Below are 27,068 nucleotides of genomic sequence, written 5' to 3'. Positions count from 1 at the left end.
ACAAATTATCTGAAAACTATACTTTGGCTGTTCTGCTTTATTATATTTATTTTTATACATTGAAATAATAATATTTTATGAAAATAAAATTAATAGTTGTTAATACGTTTGAAAAGCAAAAAAGCTTCGGCAAACTAAAGATGGCGGAATTCGATTGGCCATGGCAGTATAACTTTCCACCATTTTTTACGTATGTGTCTGTTATGTTCAGATTGAGTATAAATTCTACAGTATTTTCATACGTCATTGTTTATTATTTTAGACTAGTCAATAAGATAAGTGTCACGATAAGAAAGATAACAAAAACAAGGTTGTTTGTTTGTTGTTTTTTACTTGAGTGAACTTCGAAAAGAATGAGTTATTAGCATTAATAATATTAACTGGTAGTGCTAGTTTAATTAGTTTTACGACACTGTACAAAAGCCTGGTGATATATTACTAATTATTAGGAAATGAAATTTGAAGCATTTTTTATTTCACCGTCTTTTGTTGTTCTTTTAATTGAAGAAGGGAGTACTAGAATAAATAACAGTTTTATTGGGGAAAATTTTATGACATTGTTTAAAAAGGTTACTGTTTATGTAAGCAACTTTTGTTTAATACGTACTTGGTGTATCTGGTTTTCAGAACATATTTGACAAGCCACCCCACAGCATACTGATTTTAAAAATTAATGCTATAGTGTAGGTGTGGAAGGTAAGTTGGCCCATTGGATCAAACAAGTGTCTGGATAGAAAAAAGCAGGGATTGTAAATGAAGTTCAGTCAAACCAGATTAATGTTACAAGTGGGATACCTCAGGCATCAGTGTTTCTGTTGGAACATTCACTTGTTTTGATTTATATCAGTGATGTAAATAAAGGAATGGTCAATTAGTTGTTTGATAAGTTTGTTAATGATACTAAAGTTTTGAGTGTTGCTGTTTATAGGAGGATGCTTCTGGTTTACAAAAGGATTTAAATTGGTGAGTCAGATGAATAGATGACAGATAGCTTTTAATTGTAATAAACACAAGATAATGCAGTTGGGATATGATAATTTTAAATATCACTGATGGAAATAACCTTAACAATGCTGCAGAAGATAAGAATGTTGCTGATTTGATTGATCAGTTTTAAAATCTATCTAAGCAATGCATTTTTGCTATGGGAAGGGCAAATAGGATTTTAGGTTGTATTTAAAGAAATGTTGAACATAAATCTAAAGAAGTTATTTCATTGTATGGGACACTGGGTAGGCTTCATTTGGAGTATTATTTTTAGAATCTTACTTATATTAAAGAAGAACACTGAATTGTTGGAAAGAGTTCAAAAGATGGCTGCTAGGATAACACCTGGGATTGAAAGAGATACAAGGACAGACTAAGACATCTGAAATTGTTTTATCATTAAAAAAGAAAAACTAGAGGTGACCTAATTTAGGTGTTTAGGGTAATTGGTAGTGTTGATGCATCATTTTTTTATTATACTTAATAATAAGAAGGGTTGGGCAAGTGAGCACATAAGTTTTAGCAGAGTAGAACCATCTTTGGCAAAGACAGTTTTATTTTTCCAACATAGTAGTCGGGATTTGATAATTGTGGTAAATTTAAGGGAGTTTAAAGAGAAGGCTTGATAAATGTTTAAATTATAAGGGTTGTTTATTTTTTGGAGTAGCCTCAGTGGGGCAGTGTGCCCTTTGTTGTACTTAAATGCTATGACAAAAGAATATTGTACTAAAATGGGTCTTTAAAAATGAGGACTAAAAGTATTCTGTATCTGTTTTAGACTACAACCAAACCTTGCTACCAGAGAGAAACAGCTAGAAGCATGGAGACATTTAATCCTGGAGTACCACAGAGCCCATAAAATGCATATCTTGGACATCACTGAAGCACAGAATAGTCCTTTATTTTATAATAAATCCTTAAAAAGTATCCTTTTTGTTTAGTCTTCTTTCAAAAGTAGTTACAAATGATTATTTTCATTGTGTGCATGTTTTAGGTCCAGTATAGAAATAAGTAACTCCTTTTATAGTATGCAAAAGTAGGCTTAGAATATTATATAAACTCAGAAATTCAGACACTTAGCAAGTGAAAGTTGAATTTTTTGTGATGTAATCATAAAGGTACAAAACTTAATATAAATTTTTATGTATGGTTATCATCATAATTTTTAAGAGTGGTATACTTTTTGATATATATAAAACTAATACTTTCAAGTTTTTGTAAAAATCCTTCACCAGTTCATAGGAAAACTTTCAGTGGAGACAATATTTGTGATATTGGAAGATTTACGTAAAAGAGGTAATATTTATTTTTTATATTTTGAGGTTAATCATTTTAACCAAAGAATTACTTAGACTAAGTGTATCTTGTAGATCACCTTATGTAGATTGTATTTGACTAACAGTCACCTTTGGTAATGTTGTAATTCTCAGAATACACTGAGAGATGTCATACTTTAGTGAATGCTCTCTTTTCTACAGTACATTCCTAGTGTCTAATATTTAGCTAACCTACTTATTGTTAATAAATGAAGATGATGAAGTCCACCATTTTTCAATATATGTTAAAATTATTCAACTGGTGAAATTTGTACAAAATGCAAATCTTCAATAAAGATTTGACATGTACACTCCAGAACTTCGTATGTTAAAAATTCAAAATTTTGATCATATAGCATTTGTATCAGAGACCAAGAAATTAAAACAACTTTCAGCTCATGAGGATAAAAGTTGTTATAAACCTTGTTTAATAAACATTTAATATAAGTTTTTAACCACCCATACAAGCTATCTGCAGGTTTGAGAAAATGAAACCTCTACAATTTATCACAAAAAAAATGTGACCTCAACTAGACTGTGTTTTCTTTGCCAAATTCCTTGTAAACATGGAATTTCATATACATAACAAAACCTTTTATGACTTACACTATCTATATCATCTTCTATTAGTCATTTGGAATTGATGTTTGAGTGTTTGTTTTTTTATATAAAATAACTTGTTTAAATCAGTTTGTTTTTTTTAATGGAATGAGCATGGGTTAGTTGTCAGCATGATGGACTGTGGGCCCCTGGATCATGTTCCATTCCTACAAGAAAAAAATTTGTTCCTCATATAGGTCTGTTGTTACAACATATTTAATTAAGCAGCTGAAGAGTTACCATTGAGTGCTGTTGACTATCTGTCTTCCTTCCAGACTATCAGTTTAGAATTAGGGACAGATATTGCACATAGACAGTGTAGCTTTGAACAAATGTCCAAAACAGATATTTATATTAATTAACAATGTGTTTATAATATTTACACATTGTTTTAGAGATTTTTAATATTGTTTCATGGGTACTTTATCCCTTACTAATTATGTTTATCACACTACTTCTTTCAGCTCCCTTCCTATTTCTTATACATTGAAAATCACATTCCTAGTGAAAGCCAAATTGGACACTCCTTGTTGTCATGGTGATCTGCTTTAGATACCTATGATGTCATTGAGTCATTAACTTCTACAAGTCACACTTCCTATTCATTCCAAATCTATCCTTGAAGAAGCAAAATCTGATTGAAAGCTATCAGGCAATTGGGAATTTATTTTGTGTTAAAGTAACTATATATTGTTTATAACTGCAGATTTCTTTAAACAAATATTTAATAAAATATGCATCAGCTGGTTGTTTATAGCATGATATTAATATTGTTCGGTGACATTGTTGTGATTGAAAAAAGCTTTCTGTGGGTGACAGTGAGCAGAAAATACTTGTTTTACCAACAGTTCATGATATTTTTTAAATAGCTGTGTATTAATTTCATTATTACTGAATATATTATGATAACTATTTATATACAGTGTTTTCAGTTTTTAATTTTGCTAGGACATATTGAGTGGTTAGACAAACAACACCATCGATGTTATATTTACTGGAGGACACTAGAAGAATGGGGAAAACTGATTTATAAGTGGGTAAGGCTTATACAATACATCATATTGTCTTTTTGTTTAGTGTGTTATGTTGAGGTATCAGTTCAGATGTTGAGTTACGAATTAAATGAGTGTATAATACAATTATTATAGGATTATTCTCCCTCTATTGCATAAAAATGAACTGCATCGAATAACATTGATGTGTTGGTAACTTACGTTGTTATTGATTGTCATCCAACTATTCAGCATGTGCTACACCTGCTTAATGCATATAAAAGTACAAGCATTCATACTATTCATAACAGTAGGGTGATGATAACATTCATGGGTCTCTGGTCAGAAACTCTACTGAGAAACATGTATAGATTGAAGTTTTGATTTGTGAAAGAGCCTACTCTGTGAAGATTGAGGCAAAATTTATTTCATTAGTTAGGTATATAAATATTCAGGAGGGTGTCTGTAAAACATATTGTTGATAGCAGCTGTTGAGGTAGAAAGCTAAACTTTTCAAAATTATGTTAAGTAATTCAAAGGATGTTCTCTTTAAGCAATAAACAATAATCCTGTAGAGCCAGTGCTTGAATTAGGAGTGTGATGGTGTGTGAAGTTGATGAATTTGAAAAAGAAAAGAGAATCTAATTGGTTTGTGTATAATTTTATATTAGGTCAAATTATATCAGCCTGAAATGACCACTCTAAATTTTTGTAGTTTATTAATTACATTTATAATAATCATATAATCACAAACTTCTTTCATATAGAGGAAGATCAACCATGTTGATAAACATGAGACTTAATGGTGTTGACTATTCAATGGTACCAATTTAACCCCCACATTGGCATTCTGTTGGCTGCTGCATAACCTACTTATCCTGTGCATAAATTTGGGCCTTTTTATCCTTTGTTTCAAATGAGGAGAAATTTGAAAAATGTAATCAATCAGTCAGTTTAGGATTCAGTTCATGCAGCAAGCTTTCTTTACATTAATAACAATAGCAGAGGTGACTGACTTTTAAATTATTTCTTATTGATTGCTTAGTAATTTATTATTGTGTTAGATTGACAAATTAAGCTGTTTACCAGAGTTGAGAATGAAAAAAAACCTGTATGACCCTGTGTGTTGCGCTTTGTTTTATTGTGTTAACATTTTGCATTCCGTGCTGGTATTAAAGAGAGGGTATGATATTTGGCATAGACCTAGGCAACTGTAGAAGTATCATAGCAGAAGATTCAGTTCTGTTAAAAGGTAGTGGAATGGGTTTTGACCCTCTTTATAAGAAGTGAAAAGGCATCCTACCCCCCCTCACTTCTAAATGTTGGCAGCAAATTAGCTGTAAGTATGTGTGTGAGTTTACTTCCATAACAAAATACTATACATTTAACAATGAAATAGCCTTAGTAAATGAGCAGCTGTTTAAAAACTACTCCATAAAAGAGATAACTAAATCAAAAAACAGAAATGGACATCAGTCTTCAGACAGCAAGATGATCAAACCTGTATTAGGGTGTTTTGTATGGGTAAATACAAGTTCAAATATCTTTGCAACAATCACAAATAGGTGTTCCGTGCAGAGGAAAACACCATTGTGGCTAGTCTATGACATACAACATTCTAGGGGACCAATACAAGTGTAGGCAGCATCTCAGCCAAAGGTGCTAGAATCTACACAAAACTATTCTTAATGGTAACAGGTGAAAGAAAAATCGTATTTATTGTATTACTTCCTTAGGAACAAGAGTTGCTTCAAAGGAATTTATCTTCCAGGAAGACACTGATCCAAAGCATCCAAAAGGTGTGGTGATTCAATAGTTTTATGGGAAAAGGCTGATGGGAAAGCTCACAAATATTGCTTGACCTGCATAAGGTCTTAATATGAATATAATTAAAGCTGTATGACATAACTTAGCCACTTGCAGCTATTGTGTTCATTTAAGTCAAAAATCCATCTGCCTGTATTCAGTCTTGGTATCCCATGTACTCATCAAGCCCTCTCCTGAGCTCTCCAAATCCTGTTGTATTATCAACATCTGAAGGTTGGACACCTTGTTTAAAACTAACACTAGGTTTCAGATTACTTTGCCAAAGATTAATTTTGTGTTTCTTAGTCCTACTGCAGAGAAGAAGGTGGTGCATCAATCCTAAATATTTCCTTTATAATTTTGAAATATTCAGTCAGATCCCATTTAACCCTTCTTTTTTTCAGAAAAATAGTTTTCAGAAACTTAGCATTTCCTTGTATGACAGACATTCCATATCATCATAGTATCCTCTTTTGAATCATTTTCCAACAACTCAAATGTGAAAAGTGAACGAGAGATTCAGAACAGTAGATTGTAATCATACATTGGTAAATGTATGGTAGAATAAAGAAAAATCTAATGCTCTGTTTCAAGCAAATACAAAATACTAGTTCATCATACAACTTATCCTGGATGTATATCATTTATACATTTCTATAACTACTTCCCTCTTGTACTTAAGATGGCAAAATTAAAAGCTGGAAAACATATTTCTCTGTTTCCACAAATATATAAAAGTAACAGTAATGCCTTGTAGTAATATACTGGTTTAACTATATTTTCCTGTCAAATATATACATTGGAAATATTAAAACTAAATATTTGTGTACCTATGAATTTATCCTATTTAAATAAAGTTAAAGTGACACAGTATATAGTTGATTGTTATTGTAGAAATATTTGGTTCATTTCAAATTTAAAACCCTTAACACTCCTACGAAAAGACGTTTCTAGTCCTGATTTCTCCAAGCCCGTTCCCCTGGCTGTGGTTTCGCTAGATAGTAGATAGGGACAGTGGGAATCTCGTTAATCCATTCATTAATGGATTTAAATGGCAATTTCATTTAAATACAAAATTATTAGCCTAATATTAATAACCTTACAAGTTGCTCTGGGGCCTATTAGGCACCACTTTTCGTAGGAGAGTTAATATACAATAAGGAGTTAATTCCTGTCTACAAAATATGTCTTAATATTATAATGTTGCTAGGGCACTATTTTTATAATTGTGAGTAAATGTAGTATGTGTAAGTAAGATGTATTCACCATTCAAAATTGTTAGTTTCTAGCTAGTGTATTGGACAAAAAAAAAGTTGTACTTATTTAAGTCTAAAGGTTACTTATGCAATGTTTTTCTCATGCTTTTCTTGTTTTTTTCTTTTTAAATGTTAAAAATGCTTTTATGCATCAGAAAATGTTAACATTTCCAAAACTCTTTGTAACATTCAGATAGTTATTAGATGTTTTTATATTTTATATGTTATTTTTAATAACTAATCTTCATACAGGTTTGGTAGATTTGACAGATCCCATAACCATCATAAAAAATTAGGAAATAAATATAAGTTATGCTTCTTTCATTCTAGAATGACAACAAATTATAACACAAAAACATAAATATTTAGACTGAATAGCTTAAATCTCATAACATTATACAATTATATATATTTATTATTTTTTATTACATTGACCTTTCATCCATGCCTGACTGAAAGTACAGAAGTTACAATTACTTGGTGCACATGCACTTGTGTTAATCTATCTAATAATCTAAAACTGACCTTTAGTTTCCATAAAGGGACCCCATCTTGGCTGCGTTTTAGTAGACTAGTATTTTGTGGCATATAATCACATTTTAATTATTATACATTATGTATGTATGCAGGTTATTACCATTTATAAGATTATTAAAGTTATTTTTCTTAACAAGTAGAACAGTAAATAAGGAAGTAAAGCAAACAATTATCTCTTCTAGCTGTGACTTTTGCACTCATTTGCTGCTTGATGTAGGTTGTTAAGTCTTTTAAAATTTCACATGTGGAAGATATGAAACCAATTTCTTTTTAGGTTAATTTAATAACAAAAAAACAAATTAATATATTGATACCACAAAATTTCACTATAAGTTATCAAGCTTGGTAACTAATCTGTATTTTTGATCTACAAAATGTGAAATTGTGAGCTCATTGAGGATACAACCTGCCTGCTTGAAATCTTATTTCAAGAGAATTAGATGGCCTTCTAACACATTAACACAGCTACAAAAACCACAAGAGGGACATTCTGAAGTTTCATTTGGGGTTATTCCTGTGTTATTTATTGAAGTAAGTGTATGTAAGGGACTGTTTCCAAAAAATGGAAATTTATTTGATTTAGTACATAAGTGATTTCTCAGCAAAAAAAAGATACAAGGTTCTTCTTTTATATTCTAGTTTGTAAATATTGGTAATCTGAGTTCCTAATTTGTGCAAAACTACAGACTAAGTATTTTGACATCACAACATACTGTTCAGACTAAGAACATTTTTCAAATATTTTAGTCAATTTACAATTGCTCTCTTTTATGTCTCTGATCTATGGGGGATGTATGCTAATTAGCAAAAAATAAACACTCACAATTACCAAAACATTTTAAGTAAGAAAAAGCCAGAATAACCCAAATAAAATCTTGTCAGTGAACTTTGCAGATATTCTTTAAGATAAAGTGATGCTTTTCCTGTTATTTTTCATTTACGTTATTTCACTATCCTCTTTTTAAAATGCAAATCTATTTGCGGCATCCATACATAAGCATAACTAGTGATTTAATTCATCAGATACTAGGGTATATACCCTTCATTTAACTCATTCCATCACATCCTCATAGAAAACGTTTTGTTTAATCACTTTAGTTCTTTTGTTAGGGTATGGTCTGTTTAATTTCATCCTTGTAGCATCATTTGGCCAATTAAATTAGACCATACCTGCACCTCATCTAATTCAAATATACTTTTGTTTTAAATAATTTGTTTGGTAGCTTTGAAAAGTTGCTGCATCCATTTGGTAAGGTGATACATCACACTTCAGGATAATTCATCACTTTTTAATGTTTATTACCTGAAGGTGGTAATAATTCTTTAAGTTAAAGTAGCCTACATGCATGATACTGCACTTAACATAATTAAATAACATCTTTTATTTATTTATCATATTCACAAAATGAGCTAAATCCTTTTATAAAACATCATCTTCCTCATAGCAAACTACACCCTAAACTTTAATACAATCAGCAAACTTGACTATTCTTTATCAATATTAATGGTGTACATCAAAAAAGATTAAGTGTCCCAGCACAGAGCCTTGAGATAACTCACTTTGAATTCCAATCCAATTTGACTTAGCACTGTTTATTACAAACCTGTATTCTTCTCCTCTAACAAGCTCTGAAGCCAATGATTGGCTTAACTTTTATGTGTTACTTTGTTGGAAGCCTTTAAAAATTCCATCCACATTCAATCCACACCTTTACCTTCATCAACATAAACAGTGACATCTTTAATGAAAATCACAAGATTTTTGATACAAGCTTTTACTAACATGGAGCCATGTTAACTGTTCAACCAAATTGTCAACCTTGTTAGGTGGCTTTACAAAGTATCCTTAATTTTGTTAACCTGAATGGGTACTGCTAGCATCTGACTGGAAATCCTAATTTACCCATCAGATGGTTACAACATTCAACAATACATCTAACTGGTTGAAAACTAATCCAAATAATGTTGTTATTCATCTTTTATAAATAGACTGGAAATTTTATAAGGTATGGTTATAATTATTAGGACATCAATAATTCCAGCAGAATGTGGAAAACAAATTAGGGTCATTCCATGTCAAATCATCCAGGGGGCTGCAGGTGACCCTCACAGAATGCCTTGAAAAAATTCACATGTGCTCATCTATCCATATAATGCCAAATTGCTAAAGATTAGATCAATATCTCTAATAGTTTCTGATTTACAGACCTGTAAAATTTAATTTTTTTTTATATTTAGCAAATTAATTTTCAGGCAGCTTTGACTGCTTAAAGCTGTAAGAGTAATGGTGGTAGAAGGCTAAAATTTGCTACACTGACTGAATTAATTCCACAGAATTTAAAAATGGTCTCAAACTAAGTGTATCTCTCTATTTGTGTATATTTGACTCAGTACCCACTTGATATATTTTGTAACTGAGTAATATGGTCTTGGTGATAAGTACAGTGATTAAATAGCTTGTTACTTTAGCATTAATGATTTTTTAAAGCAGCCTGTTCTTTTAGTACTCATTGAGACTGCATATGTTCATGCTTTCTTTCAAATATTATAGGCATCCCAGAATGGAATGGTGAATACTGTGTGCACCTTGTATGAACTGACCAGTGGCGATGATACACGAGATGAAGGTTAAGAGTATAATCAAGTTTATTGACAATAACAAATATTTAAACTTCATTTAATAAAAGTTTGCAGTGATTGATGTATGTATCTAAGTTGTTCAGTATTTACCTAACATACTTTTAAGTGATGGCACAAGAATTGCTGATTTAAAAAATACATTTAAGTTATTGTGACACATATATTTATTTGAATAAATAATTTAAAAAGGTGATGCATCTTATCTAAAAGTATGTGAAGTAGTTACTAATTTTTCAACTAATTAAGTAATAATTTAGATATGGACGGTCTAGTTTTTAACAAATTTTACTTTTTTCATATTAATAAAAAAAAAACATTTTTGTAACTCTTCCATTAATTAGATTATATACACTTTAAGTACTTTGTATTTTTCAAAAATGAAGAAAAAATATAATTTTTACAGAATTCCATGGCCTGGAGATGGACGTATTTAAAAAAGCCTTACGTACTCTAGAGAATGAAGGCAGAGCAGAACTGATTTTCTTTGATGAAAATGAAGGAGTAAAGTTTTTCTAGCTTACCAAGATCAAGGTTTAATTCTATGTTTCTAATCTTTAAGTAAGTGATTTTCCTGATTAGTCTATTTGTTTTGTAAGGGAAATTGTTATTTAGGAAATTGCCACAGTGCAATCAAACTTCTGAACTGACTTTTAAACAAGAGAGCAATGTTTGGTGCTGTGTCCAAAATCAGCACGTTTACAGTACTGACCTGTTCTGCCATTAAAGTATATGCTGTTTATAAAGTTATGTTTAATGTTTTGTACATATTTGAAATAAACATTATAATTGTGAACATTTATTGTGAGGCTAGTTTTAGGTCACAAAGTGTTACCTTTGACAGTTTGTTTCCCATAGAAGTTTTTCACTTGATAACTTCCCAGTGGCTTAAAATGATAATATAATATTTCAAAATTATTAGAATTACATAGTACTTTGCATTCACTGCTCTCTCATCTTCTTGAATTATGCATCAGTACATTGCTACTTGTTTTATTAAAATTTGTTTATTTACACTGGTAACTAACTGATTAAGTAAAATATTATTCCTAGATATCTAATTGATTTATAAATTAAGATTAAAAACAATCGAAACAAAACAATGTTATTGTTTAGCAACAAAATAAAAGTATTAGATTTTTCTTTTTCCTTTTAATTTGTCTGTAATGCAAAGTCAGCATATTATTTCCACATAGTCAGTATCGTGAAATTCCACTTGGTCAACCCATTGCAATAAATTGGATTGTATAATCTGCATGATGTTGTCTGATATCTTTGTCTTAACAGATTTAATATTTACAACATACAGTATTTGAAGTATTTACTGAATGAGTGGTGTTAAAAAACATATAAAAGGAAAATACACAAGAAATGCAACCCCTTTATCATGGGAAAATGAACTACAACATGGTATAGATACTGTGCATAGTAATCAGAAAGTGCTACATATCAGTATAAAACTTATAAAAGTACAGGCAATCTAACTATAACCAGCAGTAGTAGTGTGATTTCAGGCGTGACTATGAGAACTAAAATTACTAAATGACAATCATAAAGAAATAAAAATTTTTGCTGTTTAAGGATATGCCATGCAAAAAATGTCAACAGCACACAGTATACAGGATTGAAGAGGGTACATAAAACTTGTACTGAGTAATAACAGTAATCAAGGTAAACAAACAGAAACTATCTAAAATGTTAACATACAAACATCAAAAGATCATTTTATCTTCAATTTTGTCCTTTCTCAACCATTCTTGTGAAATGTAAAAATTTAAACCCACCCTTTATTTATCAGGAATTTATTGATTGCCTTCTTAAACTCTAATAAAATGCTGACTTCTGACAGAAACTCATTGCATATCAGTCACCTTGATAGAAAAATAAAACTGTATTGAAGTTGTACCTAAAAACCTAAAATTTTAATATTGTTTCCTCCAGTCCAGTTGTGATACATAGGCTCAAAGTACATTTTATACCTTCTTGTTTTAATGTAGAATGTTTCAAATTTTTCATTTATTGAAGGTATGTGTCATTTTTGTACGATGGATGGTCAATAAATTTAAGTTGAATTTATTCTAGTTACCTTTGTTCTTTGTCATTCTCATAGAGATAACACCTGGTATGCCCACAGGAAATGTAGTAATAAAGCTGCACCTTGTGCATAAAGGCCAACAGCATTGCACTTCAATGGTAGGTCAGTGGATATCTTGAGGTTACAATATTCCTTACATTTGAATGGGAATGACCAGTTGCATGGGTAGCACTAGTTGCCCTGGGTAAGTGATATGTTACCATTTTAACTAATTAACATGGTAGTTTAGACAGACTGAAACATCATCTTGAGTGAGTTGGTTAGTTTGGAAATGCATCTTGAGGGAGTTTTGCCAGCCTGATCAATTCTCACCACTTCAGGAAAGGCAACTGTTCAACATTTAATAGAACTACACACATATACACTGTATTTATATTAATAACTTGAGCATTGCTGTTTTCCATATATAAAAAAATGGCTGGTATGGGTAGAGAAAGCATTATGTAGAGGAGCAAACAACATTTCAACCTTCTTCGGTCGTCAAAGAAGGTTGAAATGTTGTTTGCTCCTCTACATTGTGCTTTCTGTACTCATACCAGTCGTTTTTTTACATGTATAATTTTCTCTACAAGTGGGTTTTCTTGCTTTGGTGAATACTCTAGTACTAGCATATTCATAGCAAGAAAGTGAAATGTTGATACTAGTGACAATTGAATACGGGCAGTGTTAACATAGTTTCAGAGTGAAATATAACGTAATTGTGTATGCTAACTGTGCAATCATGGCTCTCTAATACAGACACATAATAATAATAAAAACAAACTGCTTGAAGTTGAAGTCTTCATGATGCACTATCACAACTGTGTGTATGGAAGGCTTGAAATGTTCCCCAAACACTGTTAAGCAAACTCTAAATCGTGAGACCAAGACAAGAAAATTTGAAAATAGGAAATGGCAGAACATCTAAACTCAATGATACTGATGTTAAGTATCATTGTTTATGCAGAAAAGTGTCCAGATCTACAATTTTAATAAGACAAAATGAGAATGGAATATTTGATTGTGTGGTAGTTTTAAAACCTTTTCTTAGATCTCTAAATATTGACAAGAGACTGAAATTTGCTAAAAGGTACAAAAACTGGAGCCTTGCATGGCCAAGTGGTTAAGGCACTCAACTCATAATCAAAGGGTTGCAGGTTTGAATCCCCATTGCACTCAATATGCTCTTTCTTTCAGCCATGGTGACCCTATAATGCAATGGTCAATCCCACTATTCCTTGGTGAAAGAGTGGCTCAAGACTTGGAGGTGGGTGGTGATGACTAGCTGCATTCCCACTAATCTTGCACTGCTAAATTAGGGATGTCTTGCACAGATAGCCCTTGTGTAGCTTTGCAGAAAATTCTAAAACAAAAAAAAAACTGTACTGTCAACGACAGGAAAAGATGGACAGATGAAATATTTGGTTCAAAGTGTAGATTGCATGCCTGGTGGAAGAAAGGTGAAAGATACCTCAAAGCATAGTACCTACCATGAAACACGGGAGGCAATGTGGTCGTTTGGGGTGTTTTATGCTGAGACTAAAGGATCTATTTAGAAAATGGTGAAATAATGAACCAGCACAAGTATCATCAGATACTGATGCATTATAGTATAGCCAGTGGTTTGCGTGTAATTAGTAAAGTATTCTATTATCACGATCAACCTATGCAGAACTTATTTAGCTACAAAAGAAGCTTTTGGAGTCATTCAAGAGTTGCAATGGTCCCCACAGAGCTCCAGTCTCAAACCAAATGAGTAGATCTGCAATTTTATAGATCAAAATCGTAACAAATCAATAATTACTTCCACGGAAACTTTATGGAAGTGTATCAGATGTATTTGGAGTAAACTCCCAAAGGACAACACGTTGATTAAATGTGTTGCAACAATGCCTTAAAGACCGTCTGCAGCTATTAAAGCAAAAGGGAAAGACAAAATATTAATTGGTTGCTGAACAAAAGCACTTCCACTGAGTTTCTTATGTACTAAATATCAAAATTAATAAAATTTGGATGTTTAACTTCTGATTTACCTTCCATTGTTCTTTGAAAGTAGCCTGAAATCTAATTTTTGACTTTGTCCTAGTATTTTTTTGCACAGTATTGCAAACATAATTATATGTGTATATAATATTGGAAATTGTGAGAATGTGTCAGGATTTATATATATGTGGGTTGAGATTCTTTTACAGTAGGTGTTTGTGACTTATTGGCAATAAATTCGAACAATAAACAAACAGCACTCAATCCACTTGTCTTAAATTATATTCAAAACAAGTCAAATGTGTGTACAAACATTATTTACAGGATGTCACATTTGCATCTTGTCAAAAGTTCGCACATACTGTTGCTAGCTCAGCTAGAACCTAAATGATAAGGGAAATAAATTCATTTACATTTTTTCGTGGATTGCCACCGTTATATCCAGAACTTTAATAAATTATTGTCATAGTCAACACAGAAGGGTTCATTTACTCTAGAACACCCTTTGACAAGACAAATTATTACTGTTATCATTATTAAAGTATGAAACCCATTTTAAAATATTTCCCACTACAGTTTGTAACAGATTTACTGTGATACATTTATTTTTTCCCGCAGTGGCACAGCAATATATCTGTGTACTCACATCGTTAAAAACTGGGTTTTGGTACCTGTGGTGGGCAGAGCACAGATAGCCCATTGTGTAGTTTTGTGCTTAACACTAAACAAACAAACAATATTTTTGTTTCAATATCTACTTTTGTGTCATTTTAATGCATATGACATACATTGTTAAATATGTATTTCGCTAGCCCCGCCTGTTCTCGAAATTTGTATATAAGATTCTTTAATGAATGAATGTCGTCGGTGTTTGGGTACATACCCTAGAGGGCCAGGTTCTCTATGACCTCTTCCTCCTCCCCGTACTTATATTCTTGGCTGATTGATATTTATGACTGTGAACTGAATTTTATTTGGTCCTTTTCAGGGCAATGTCCATGTATCTTGGTTCGTATACAGTTTTTATTCTATTAGCAGAATGTCAAGTTTGCTGGTGGCATTTTTTTTAATACATAAATAAAGAAACTATAAAGATTTTTTAAAATTTTTATTTAAAGTTTATATTTTTTATTATTATTTAAAGTTTTTATATTTTTTTATTTATTTTTATATTTGAAATATAAGTTAACTGGGGAGAGATATTTAGAACTAGCTTCATCATGTATGAGGTACCTGTCTTGTTCGCATAGTAATTCGTTTTTCATCCAATTCTTATTAAAGTACATAATTGTAATATGTAGGAGTCTATCTGGTATGGTTGGTATGTTCGAGTATTTGTGAATGAATTCAGATGATATTGTTCTTGGAACTCTGTATGCAGTTGTGAGGAGTGTGTTTTGGATTGTTTGTAGTTTAGTTTTAATTATTTTATTGCTTACAGTTATCCATGCTGGAGCTGCATTGTCTATTACAGGTCTAATATATGTTTTATAGATTTTTAGAATGTTATCTGTAGATGCTCCACTGTTTTTATCAGTTAGACTTCTAGCATAGTTAGTTCTTCGCCAGACTTTATTTTTAATTTCATTCACATGATTGATCTAAGTTAGTTTTGAATCATAGGTCAGACCTAAAAATTTTGCCGATGGGGCAGTCTGGAGTAGAGTGCCATTCATATATAGTTCTGGCTGTTGTGTTTTGTGGGTTTCAAAAAGACTATGAGTTGTGTTTTTACTGTGTTTATTTTTATTCTATATTTTTTACAGTGTTCACTTATTCTATTTAGTTGCGGTTGTATGTTAGTGGCTGCTATCGAGGGTGTTGAAACACTTTTCCAGACTGCCACATCATCTGCGAACTGTGAAGAGAATCCATGATTTGGATCTTTCAGTGGCATATTGTTTACATACATGATGAAGAGTATAGGGCTAACCACCCCTCCCTGAGGGACACCAGCTTGTGGAGTAAAGTATTCAGAAAATGTTCCTTCAACATTTACTCTACATTTTCTGTTTTCCAAAAAGTTAGATAACCAGTGAATAATTCCTTGCGGTAGTTCCATTTCATTCATTCCGAACCTTAGACCATCGTGCCAAACAGTGTCGAATGCTTTCTCGATATCAAGGAAGCAAGCGACTGTACATTCTTTTTTGTTGAAGCTATCTATTATGGTTTCGGTTAATGTGTTTTGTCGTTTGTCTAAATTTCCTGAATCCATTTTGTTCTTTTGGCAATTTTGATGTTATCTCCAAGAATGTGGAGAGTCTATTACTGATTATTCTTTCAAGAATTTTGCCTACACAGCTGGTCAGGCTGATTGGTCGGTAGTTGTTAGGTTTATTTGCTGGCTTTCCTTCCTTATGGAACATTAATATATTTGCAAGCTTCCAAGAAACTGGGATGTATCCTGAGGATAGTGATAAGTTAAAAAGTGAATTTAGGTGGTCAAACAATTTCGGAGTGCCCTTTTTTAGGAGGAGAGCTTGTATTTCGTCTTCACCTGGTGCTTTGTTTTTTGTGTTTTTTATTGCTTCTAGTAATTCTTGAAGGGATATTTCATTTGTTAGTAATGTGCTTGCATAATCTGTATCGGATCTTGTATTTGTATCAGTTATGTTTACTGGAAAAATTGGTTCAAATTGATATTTATTGTTTACTATGTGATTAGTAACATTAATGTAGAAATATGTATTCATATCCAGATCAGTGTGAGTTTTAAAATGTATTTTGGAGTTGATCTTTGAAAGCTTTGGCTATTTCTTTATTTGTGTGTGCTGTAGTATTATTATGTTCAAGTGGAAGATATTTCTTTGTGTTTGTGTTTTCATTTGTGAGTCTTTTAAGATGTGACCAGAATTTTTTCGGGTCAGTTTTATCATTTAGTTTATTGCAGTAATTGTCCCACTTATTTTGTTTTTGTTGTTTTATTTGTGTTCTGATGTGATTTCTAATATTGTTTATTTGTGTTTTGGTTTCTCTGTTTCTTGTTATCATGAACTGTCTTCTTAATTGTCTTCGTTTTTTGATTAGATTGATTATTTCTGTGGTGGTTTTCCATGTATTGTTTGTTGTTTTATGGTGTTGTTTTGGTATTGTTAACTTGGCTGCTTTCTGAAGGCATTCCGTAATTGTTTGACAGTAGTTATCCATTTCAATATGGGTTTTAACTTCTTTTATAACTTTATTAGGTAATAGGTTGTCTAATTCCTGTTTATAATATTGCCAATTTGCTTTTCTGTAATTAAATTTTTCTTTCTTATATGTTATAGTTTTATGGGGGGCGAGATCGAAGACACAATATATTGGGAGGTGATCACTGTCAACATCCTTTCCCACTTGAAATTTTATTAATTTCTGGCTTAGGTTATATGTACACTTACACAGGTCTAGTATGTCACTGGTGTTAGTGGCATATGCTGTATGTGTAGGGGTGGTATCATTTAATAAAGCTATATTATTATCATCTATGAATTTTATTAGATTTCTACCATTGGAATTTGAGCTACGGCATCCAAAGGTAACATTTTTGCTATTTAAGTCCCCCATAACTATGGAGTTTTGGTTGTGGGAAAAGATGTTGCTAAGTAATGTTATATCTATTTGTTTGTTAGGTGAGCAGTAAATTCCTGCTACGGTTACTTTAGTTTTATTACTTTGCAGAATGTCTACAGTAACATGTTCATTGCTACTGCTAAATTTAATTTCTATTACTGAAAGCTTCACTTTGTAGAGCAGCATAATGCCTCAGTTTTCATCATTCTTATTTGTTCCATCTTTTCTTATGGTTGAATAATTTGGTATTTTAAATCTATTGTTATTGTATATCAGAGTTTCGCTTACTATTATAATATGGGGGTTAATTTCTTGTATTAAGTCTTCGATCTGATGTTTCTTGGAAGCTATTGCACCTTGGATGTTGATATACACTACTGTGAACATTGTGCTGTAAGCATGTATCCAGTAAGTGTTGATATCGTGTAGGGTATGTGTGGTGTGATGCGTTTTATGGAAATATTAATCAGTAATTCAATACAGTTAGTTGTCTGGTTTGGTTTGGTGTATTCTGTTACGAATTCTGTAATTATGTTTTTGATTACTGTTGTGAACAGGCTTGTTTTGTCTGATATGTTAATATTCGTTTCTTGTATGGTGGTATTGTTTTCTTCTGGTTTTTGTGTTTGTGTTAAAGTGTTCTTACCCTGGGTATTAATGTTTTGTTCTTGCTGTTCGTGGGGTTGTTTTCCTTTTAGCATTTCTGCGTACGTGGTTTTTGTTGTTTTATTGAATTCTGTTGATATGTCTGTTTTAGGTAAGCTGTTTGTATTAGGTTGATTCTGTTCTGTTGGTGTTCGGATCTGATAAATACGTTGTTTTATTTGTTTGTATTTATCACATCCTTTATAATTTGCTGTGTGGGTTTGACCACAGTTACAACATTTAGGCGTTTCCTTATCTTTTTTGCATTGGTTGATATGGTGTTCCCCGCCACATCCGCAGCACCTCGGTGTTGCTAAGCAGGCTGCTGAGACATGCCCATATCTTTGGCAATTGTAGCATTGTGTTACTACAATTGCCGGAGTTTTTAGTTGCTCTACTTGGTATTTTTGATACCAAAGCGTTATCCCATTATTTATTAATTTTGTATGTTGTAACTGTCGTCAATATCGATGCGTATGAGATTCGTGGGTGCCTGTGTTTTCTTAGAGATTATACGTTCTATTTTTTTTTGTGTGGAATGCCTTGTTCATCTAAAGCTTTTGTGACTGATTCTAAGTTAATGGTCTGGTGAACCCCTCTTACCACAATGGCTTTAGGCTGCGACTTACTTCCTGGAAGGTGGATTTTAATATTTCCGGGTTTAAAGGCATCTGCTGGCTACTCCTTCACTAATCTGTTAAGGTCAGCTGCGTTCTGGGCAGACGCTTAATATTAACTATAGTTACGTTCGGCTTGCAGCGTTTAACCTCTGTCGCAAGCAGGGGTTGATTGTACTGGCCAATCTATTATGATTGCTAATTGTGGTGGTTTTGTTTTTTGTGTCATATTGTTACTTGTTTTCTGTTGTTTCTGTAATGTTTTTTTTTTCTTTTGGATGTGACAGTGATAAAACCTTCTTGGTCTTCTGTGTCTGGTTCGCTGTCTGTGGTATTTTTCTGAATATTATTATGACTGTTTTCAGTAGTATTACCAACATCCACGGTGTTTCAGTGATGTCGAGAAACCCACTTGTTGAGAAATATATATGTAAAAACGGCTGGTTTTGGTTGAGAAATTTTTTTATGTGGAAGCGAACAACATTTGGCAAAAACTAATAACAAAATATGACATTCCAGTTAATACTAAATTTATTCAAAAACGAGGCACAAAACTAAGGTGTATGCAATGTAAAAACTACACTGACAAACACCACACCAACATTATTTGTAAAATACAATGTGATAACTGCCACGACTTCTATATTGGAGAAATAAGTAGAAAAATGGAAACCAGATTTAAAGAACACAAAAAAGTCACCTTCACACGTTTTCGAACACTGCAAATCAAATAAACAAAACATAACCATAGAAAACACCCAAATACTAAATAAAGAAACAAACATAAACGAACGCAAAATTAAAGAAACCTTACTAATGCAACAATTCAAGCCCAAAATAAACCAATAAAAAAGAAACACCTTTAAACCTATATTAATAAATATAATAAAACATCTAAGCACGTCCTCTACATTCCTACATGCAATTACACAGCCACGTACAAACGTGTGGTCAGCTATCGGTCAGTTACTTCTTCCTTTCTTTGTGAACCTGACGATGACCGAAGAAGGTCAAAACGTTGTTCGCTCCTCCACATAAAAAAATTTCTCAACTCAAACCAGCCGTTTATTCCTTTTCGGTAGCTAAGCAACACCCCCTGGCCCAGTATGGCCAGGTGGATAAGGCGCTCGACTCGTAATCTGAGGGTCGCGGGTTCGAATGCCCATCGCACTAAACATGCTCGCTCTTTCAGCCGTGGGGGGTATTATAATATGAAGGTCAATCCCACTATTCATTGGTAAAAGAGCAGCTCAAGAGTTGGCGGTGGATGGAGATGACTAGCTGCCTTTTCTCTAATCTTACACTGCTAAATTTGAGACGGCTGGCGCAGACAGCCCTCGTGTAGCTTGGCGCAAAATTAAGAAAGAAACAAACAAAGTTTATTTTAATTAAAGTTTTTTTTACCCATACCATCCGTCTTGAGAATACACAAAGAAAATATATTCCCATGATTCTAAAGGGGAAATAGTCTGAAGAAAAGGAAACATATTATTTGCCTAAATAACAATTAATCAAACATCCCTGGTTGTCTGTTAATCTGATATTGCTAGAATCACGAAAATTACAATAACTGAGAGAGAGAAAATAAGTCCAAAATTTGCAAACACAAATAACGAATGGAGGAGTTATATCAACAAATAACCATAATTTATGGTCATGAGCATGAAGATCTTAGAGAATTTATTGAGAAAAGTTCATAATGCTTCGAGGCTGAAGCAGTAATCGTAGTCTCTCTCTCTCCTTGTTTTTTTTTTTTTTGTCTTTTAAAGTTGTGAGAGGTTTTTGTTTATGCCTTCAGATATTCATATTGATACGGTTATTATTGTGTGTAATATTTTTATTGTTTAATTTAGGTTAGAGGTGAAGAGTAACCTGGAAAGCCCAAATGATTTGGTGTCATCTTGTTTATTTTGTTGGTGTCTGCGATGGCCTAACGGTAAATTAAAGGACTTATGACAGTAAAAATCGTAGTTTTTATACCCGCGGTGGACACAAAGTAGATAGTCCATTATATAACCTTTCATTTAAACACAATCAAACTTTTGTTGGTATGTTGTACGTTAAGAAGTTAAGTTCCACTCGAGATACAGTTTATTCACAAATTCAAATCTAATTTTTACAATATTATGTAACCATGTGTGTTTATACCCATTCTTAATACAGATAACAATGGCTAATTTTAAATTAAAATACAGTTTGTTTTAATTTTTTAAAAAAAAACACAGTTGGTCTTTTTATATCCTTTTTCTCAATTCAGCCAGTATTATTCACTGATCTATAAAGATAATAACTCCTTACCATTAGTAAAGTCGGTATTTATGTCTGTGGCCCTTTTTAAATATTTTTAAAAACCTCTTTTTGTCATCTTTACACTTCGCCTTTCCCTTTTCAAACTACCCACTTCAAAATCATTACACCTATCCTTTCATATAGTAAATCCCCGAATCTGTCACTGTTTCGGGGACCGGGTAAATGCGTATCTTGCATATTTTGTGCCTTGAAATACCTCATGTGGAAGGGCGAGTGCAGCAATTCGCTGCTAATTGAATGAATGAGATAACACTGGGGGTTAAAAGGAGCAAATTCAAACAGATTATTAAAGTGGTCGTCACGGAAGAAATTCTGCAGTTAGTTACTCAGTGCCAGTTCTTTATGAAATTCCAAGTGTAGAGCCTATTTTTGAAAATTGTTACAAGCTCCAATTATTATTATTACTTTGTATATTATTTCTTGGTAGTTCAATTCGATTAGTACACGAGGATAAACTGCAAAAGAATATTCAACAAACTTGATATTACTTTCAGAATCCAGACAAAGGTGGGTACTTCTCTTTGTTTAAGGAGAATTTGACCTTTGTTGAGCATCTAAGATGGAGTTTAAAAGTACTGTCGTTAAAGATGAATACAATAACCTAGCGCGTAAGGCGTGCGACTCGTAATCCGAGGGTCGCGGGTTCGCGCCCGCGTCGCGCTAAACATGCTCGCCCTCCCAGCCGTGGGGGGTGTATAATGTGACGGTCAATCCCACTTTTCGTTGGTAAAAGAGTAGCCCAAGAGTTGGCGGTGGGTGGTGATGACTAGCTGCCTTCCCTCTAGTCTTACACTGCTAAATTAGGGACGGCTAGCACAGATAGCCCTCGAGTAGCTTTGTGCGAAATTCCAAAAAAACAAAACAAAACAGAATACAATAAACTCATGACACCTGAAGGGTTGTTGTTTTGAATTAAGCTCAAAGCTACACAATGGGCTATCTGTGCTCTGCCAACCACGGGTATCGAAACCCGGTTTTTAGTGTTGTAAGTCCGCAGACATACCACTGAGCCACTGCGGGGGGGGGCGACCTGAAGGGAAATATGACACATTGTAAACTGTATTTAATCTGTAGATTAATTGGAAATAGGTATCAGTTGAAAAATTACTGGTAGATGAAACTTCAGAACATCTTCTAAATCATTCACAGTTGAAAAAGAACCTCCAAAACACCAAAGTTGTTTTTACAATCACAATTTTGTCTATAGCTGACCACGAGAAAAAAGTGAATTGCAAGAATCTTGAAGTATTTCGGCTTCATATAATACTGGTAAATCAAAGTTACGACCAAATCGGTATTAAATACAACATAACTATTGGATGAAACAAGAGATCACACAAACTTACGACCAAATTGGTATTAAACATAACTATCGGATGAAACAAGAGATCACTCAAACTTACGAATCAATTCGGTATTAAATACAACATAACTATCGGATGAAACAAGAGATCATATCCTTTACCGACTCAAGTTATAAAGAATGAAACCAGTTACTGAATTAGCATGTGGTTTTATTCAGAATGAGGAAGTACTAACCGAAAGCATGAATAGATCAAATATATACTAAAGGAGAATGCAAACTTAGCATCTGCAAACAACTTATATCGGCATCTTTGTACTGTTGAACAAGATGCCTATTCCTAAAGTTTTAAAATTTGATGTTCAAGGGAAACTAACTTATGTAGTGTTATGCTCTCATTGTGTTAAAAAAGAAGTTTAATTTTAGGTGAAGTTTGTTCACAAATGCAAACCACATCCCCTCGGTGTGGATTCCTGTACGTGGTGAGGTGACCTCCCAGGGAAGGTTCTGTTCTATCTGGTTACCTTCTCTGGGATCTAAACATCCACCCACGTGTTTGCCGTGCGTGGCGACCCGTGAAGGGGAGGAGAGGATCCTGGTGGTTGAGGGGTCCAACCCTAACACACCACTTTGGCCTCGAATTCCTGTAGACGGGCGGTCTTTGGGTGGCCCCCCTTGGGTCAATCGGCTGGTCCACTTGGGCTAGAGTCAACCAAGTACCAGTGTTGGATGTTCTCAACGGGTGTTGTGGACATTGTGCCTGATGCTGGTGTTTGGGTATAGTGCTCACGAAACCCTGGCGTTGCTGCATTGTCCTTGCGTGATTTTGTAGTGCGTCCCCTTGTAGGGCTTCATGGTGGGTGGGGTCAGTGGGTACCGAAATTTTTTTCTCTTTCCTATGGATCCTCTAAAAAATTTAAATAAAATTGTAAAAAAACAGTCAATGGGTAAGCGACCACGTCTTGAATACTCAGAACAGCAATCTTCAACATCAGTAACACACGTACCTCATTTTCTTATATTACATTCTCTTTCGGAAAAACCTTTAGGGCAAATGTTCCCTTTTTTTATTCAAAAGGGACTAGAGGGACTTGCTAGCTCTCCAAAATCAGTAAAGAATCTTCGATCTGGTGACATATTGGTTGAAACATCCACATCCCAACACAGTGAACTCCTCTTGAATTCAAAGGCAATTGGGGATATACCTATTGAGGTTACACCCCATGCTACCTTGAATTCTTCACGAGGAGTTATTGTTGAAAGGGATTTGAAGAACGTTCCTGAGTCAGAGATTCTTGCTGGTCTCTCCACTCAAGGAGTTTCTGCAGTGAGGCGCATCTCCACTCGCAAAGATGGAATTACACTGCCAACAAATACCCTCGTTTTAACATTTACTTCACCACGTGCACCTGCCACCATCAAGGCAGGTTATCTCATTTGCAGGGTTCGGCCATACATACCAAACCCTCTTCGATGTTTCCAATGTCAGAGATTCGGCCACTCAAAGACATCCTGTCGTGGTTCCCTGACATGTGCTCGTTGTGGAGGCAAGGACCACGATGCCTATGACTGTGACATGAACCCACATTGCGTAAACTGCAATGGTTCTCACCCCTCTTACTTTCATTCTTGCCCAAAATGGTTGGAGGAAAAAGAGGTGCAGCGTTTGAAAACGACACATAACATTAGTTATCCTGAGGCTCGGAAACTGCTGTCCACAACTCCATCTCGGACATATGCTGCTGCACTTCATTCCACAACTACAGTGGGAGTGCAGACAGATCTCTCTGTGCCTCCAAAAGAATCGTTTTCAAAACAAATGAAAAGCCTTTTGACCTCCGTGGTTAAAAAGGTTGATGAATCGACTTCCACACCTATCTCTGTTCCTCTCATACCTTTCAACAAACCTCAAGATCCACGTCCTTCAGTTTCAAATACAGGCATTTCTTCTGATACATCTTTTTCTCCCACCACAAGAGACAAAACAATTATTCGTTCGCGTCCTCAGTCACTGGATTCCACTTCCAATAACAAAAACCTGCCCACCCGACACAGAGCAGGATCCATGGAAGTTGATAGACCTCCTCCAACTAAAGACAGTAAAGAAAAAAGACGTGGTCGTAAACCGAAGGGTGCTCCAGCTACTTCACCTACCCGTTCTTAAAAAATGGCTACCTTGATACAATGGAACTGTCGAGGTTTACGTTCTAATCTGGATGATATCAAAACGTTGATTGCTTCCTACCATCCTGTTTGTCTTTCTTTACAAGAAACATTTCTCAAAACTGCTGATACTGTCTCCATTCGGCAGTTTTCTCTGTACAAAAATGACAGGTTGTGTGATGGTCGAGTACATGGAGGGGTGGCACTGTTGGTTGATCAACACGTGCCCAACTTGTCTTTGTCACTCAACACACCCTTGGAGGCTGTAGCCATCCGTGTTTTCTTGGGTCATACCATCACTGTTTGTTCTCTGTACCTGTCCCCTGGAAAGACATATGATCAATCAGATCTTGATGCTCTCGTTGAACAATTACCATCTTCATTTCTAATCCTAGGGGATTTTAATGGACATCATCCCCTCTGGGGAAGTGCTATTATTGATGGGAGGGGCCGATCTGTAGAGGGGATGCTCTCTGATCACAATCTTTCTCTTTTCAATACTGGTTCTTCCACTTACTTTCATGCACCTAGTCAGTCCTTTACCGCTATTGATCTCTCAGTTTGCTCCCCTTCATTATTCTCTCATTTTTCATGGAGGGTTGACAGTAATCCACTAGGCAGTGATCATTTTCCGATCCTTTTGAGAGAGACTGGCCGTGGTTGATGCCACCCTACCCGCGTGCCCCAGTGGAAGCTGGATCAGGCAGACTGGTCCACTTTCACTGCTCTCGCAGAACTTGATCCTGCCATCGTAAATCAGCCATCAATAGACGACTGTGTAGCAGCGGTAACTGACTGTATTACACATGCAGCTGCTCAGTGTATTTCTAAAACCTCGACACGTTTTCCACGATATCCTCGTCCGTGGTGGAATCCTGCTTGCCACTTAGCACGAAAGGCTCAAAAGCGGGCCTAGGATACTTTTCGTAGATATCCCACACTTTCAAACCGGGTTGCTTTCCAACGGGCCCGTGCACATGCTAGGTGGGTAAGACGTCACAGCCAGAAGGAATCTTGGATTAAGTTCACAACCAGTATATCTTCTACCACCAGTTCCAAGATCATATGGGACAGGATTCGAAAGGTTAATGGACACTACAATTCTATCCCCCCTCTCGATCTTACTCTCTGATGGTCAGGAGGTGACTGATGTTCGGAACATCGCTAACACTCTAGGTGAAAGCTTTTGCCGGGTATCTAGCACTTCTGCTTGTTCCTCCACCTTCCTGGTCATCAAGACTCGGGCAGAGCGATCACCTCTTTCCTTTCGAACTGACTGTTTCTTTGACTATAATTGTCCCTTTACCCTGGTGGAACTAAAAAATGGCCCTTCATCGGTCTGCCAGTACGTCTGTTGGACCTGATGATATTCATTATGACATGCTGCACCATCTATCTCCTGCTTCTCTTGATGTCCTTCTGATTGTTTTCAACCGGATCTGGCAGGAGAATGTTTTTCCTGATGCCTGGCGCCAGGCTATTATTTTACCTTTCTCTAAGCCAGGGAAAGATCCCAAGATTCCTTCAAACTACCATCCAATTGCTTTGACGAGCTGTCTCTGTAAGACATTAGAAAGGATGGTTAATGCTCGTCTTGTTTGGTTCCTTGAATCAAACAACCTCCTCTCGCCCACCCAGTGTGGGTTCCGTCAACAGCACTCCACCACAGACCACCTAATTCGTCTTGAAACATCTATCAGAGAAGCCTTTCTCAACCGCCAACATCTTGTATCAATATTCTTTGACATAGAGAAGGCTTACGACACAACATGGAGGTATGGCGTTTTGCGAGACCTCCATACATATGGGTTACGTGGCCATCTACCCATGTTTATTAAAAAAATTTTAATGGACAGGAGATTCCAAGTTCGTGTGGGTTCGACACTTTCCCGTTCTTTTGTACAGGAACTTGGAGTCCCTCAAGGCTGTGTATTGAGTGTTACACTCTTCAGTTTAAAGATAAATGCCATCACTAAACAACTCCCTCACACTGTTGCGAATGGGCTGTATGTCGACGACTTTCACATCTCATGTCAGTCGTCAAACATGAGAAATATTGAGCGGCAACTACAAACCGCCCTCAATTGTGTACGGAAGGGACTATGGCGAACGGCTTTAATTTCTCTCTCTCCAAAACTGTATGCATGCACTTTTGCCGTCGACGGGGTATTCACCCTGATCCTTAACTTCATATCGGTGAGTTTTGCTGCCAGTGGTCCCGGGGACCAAGTTCTTGGGGCTTATCTTTGATCGTAAACTGACCTTTATACCACACTTAAAGCAGTGCACA

The 27,068-nt window shown here is 34.6% G+C and overlaps 2 protein-coding genes across 3 annotated transcripts in view; both read left to right on the top strand.

Annotated features, from left to right (window-relative positions):
* Positions 1-34: 34 nt before the first annotated feature.
* Positions 35-12,207, top strand: Vps25 (vacuolar protein sorting 25). 2 transcript variants are annotated; one of them, XM_076512591.1, is made up of 6 exons: positions 35-190; positions 1,766-1,911; positions 2,230-2,283; positions 3,852-3,940; positions 10,046-10,121; positions 10,538-12,207. In XM_076512591.1, the coding sequence occupies exons 1-6, from the start codon at positions 78-80 to the stop codon at positions 10,648-10,650; spliced, it is 591 nt and encodes a 196-aa protein (XP_076368706.1). In that variant the 5' UTR covers positions 35-77; the 3' UTR covers positions 10,651-12,207. The 2 variants fall into 2 exon arrangements, with proteins under 2 accessions (XP_076368706.1, XP_076368705.1); XM_076512590.1 differs by having other exon boundaries at positions 126-310.
* Positions 12,208-12,270: 63 nt separating this feature from the next.
* Positions 12,271-27,068, top strand: part of LOC143256022 (motile sperm domain-containing protein 2-like) — a 61,055-nt gene continuing 46,257 nt past the window's right edge. Inside the window, exon 1 of the mRNA XM_076512588.1 lies at positions 12,271-12,410. The gene's annotated coding sequence lies outside the window, so the exon portion shown is untranslated. The remainder of the gene's footprint in view (positions 12,411-27,068) is intronic.

Source organism: Tachypleus tridentatus, chromosome 7, assembly GCF_004210375.1.
Source record: "Tachypleus tridentatus isolate NWPU-2018 chromosome 7, ASM421037v1, whole genome shotgun sequence".
Lineage (NCBI taxonomy): Eukaryota > Metazoa > Arthropoda > Merostomata > Xiphosura > Limulidae > Tachypleus > Tachypleus tridentatus.
The sequence above is the reverse complement of the archived record's forward strand: the minus strand, read 5'-3'. Positions and strand labels throughout refer to the sequence as shown.

Excerpts from the sequence above, each read along its gene's own strand:
- Vps25 (XM_076512590.1), top strand. The coding sequence starts at position 141 with ATGGCGGAATTCGATTGGCCATGGCAGTATAACTTTCCACCATTTTTT. Across the intron at positions 311-1,765 it reads AGAAAGATAACAAAAACAAG|ACTACAACCAAACCTTGCTA; the intron begins GTTGTTTGTTTG and ends TATCTGTTTTAG. Across the intron at positions 3,941-10,045 it reads GAAAACTGATTTATAAGTGG|GCATCCCAGAATGGAATGGT; the intron begins GTAAGGCTTATA and ends CAAATATTATAG.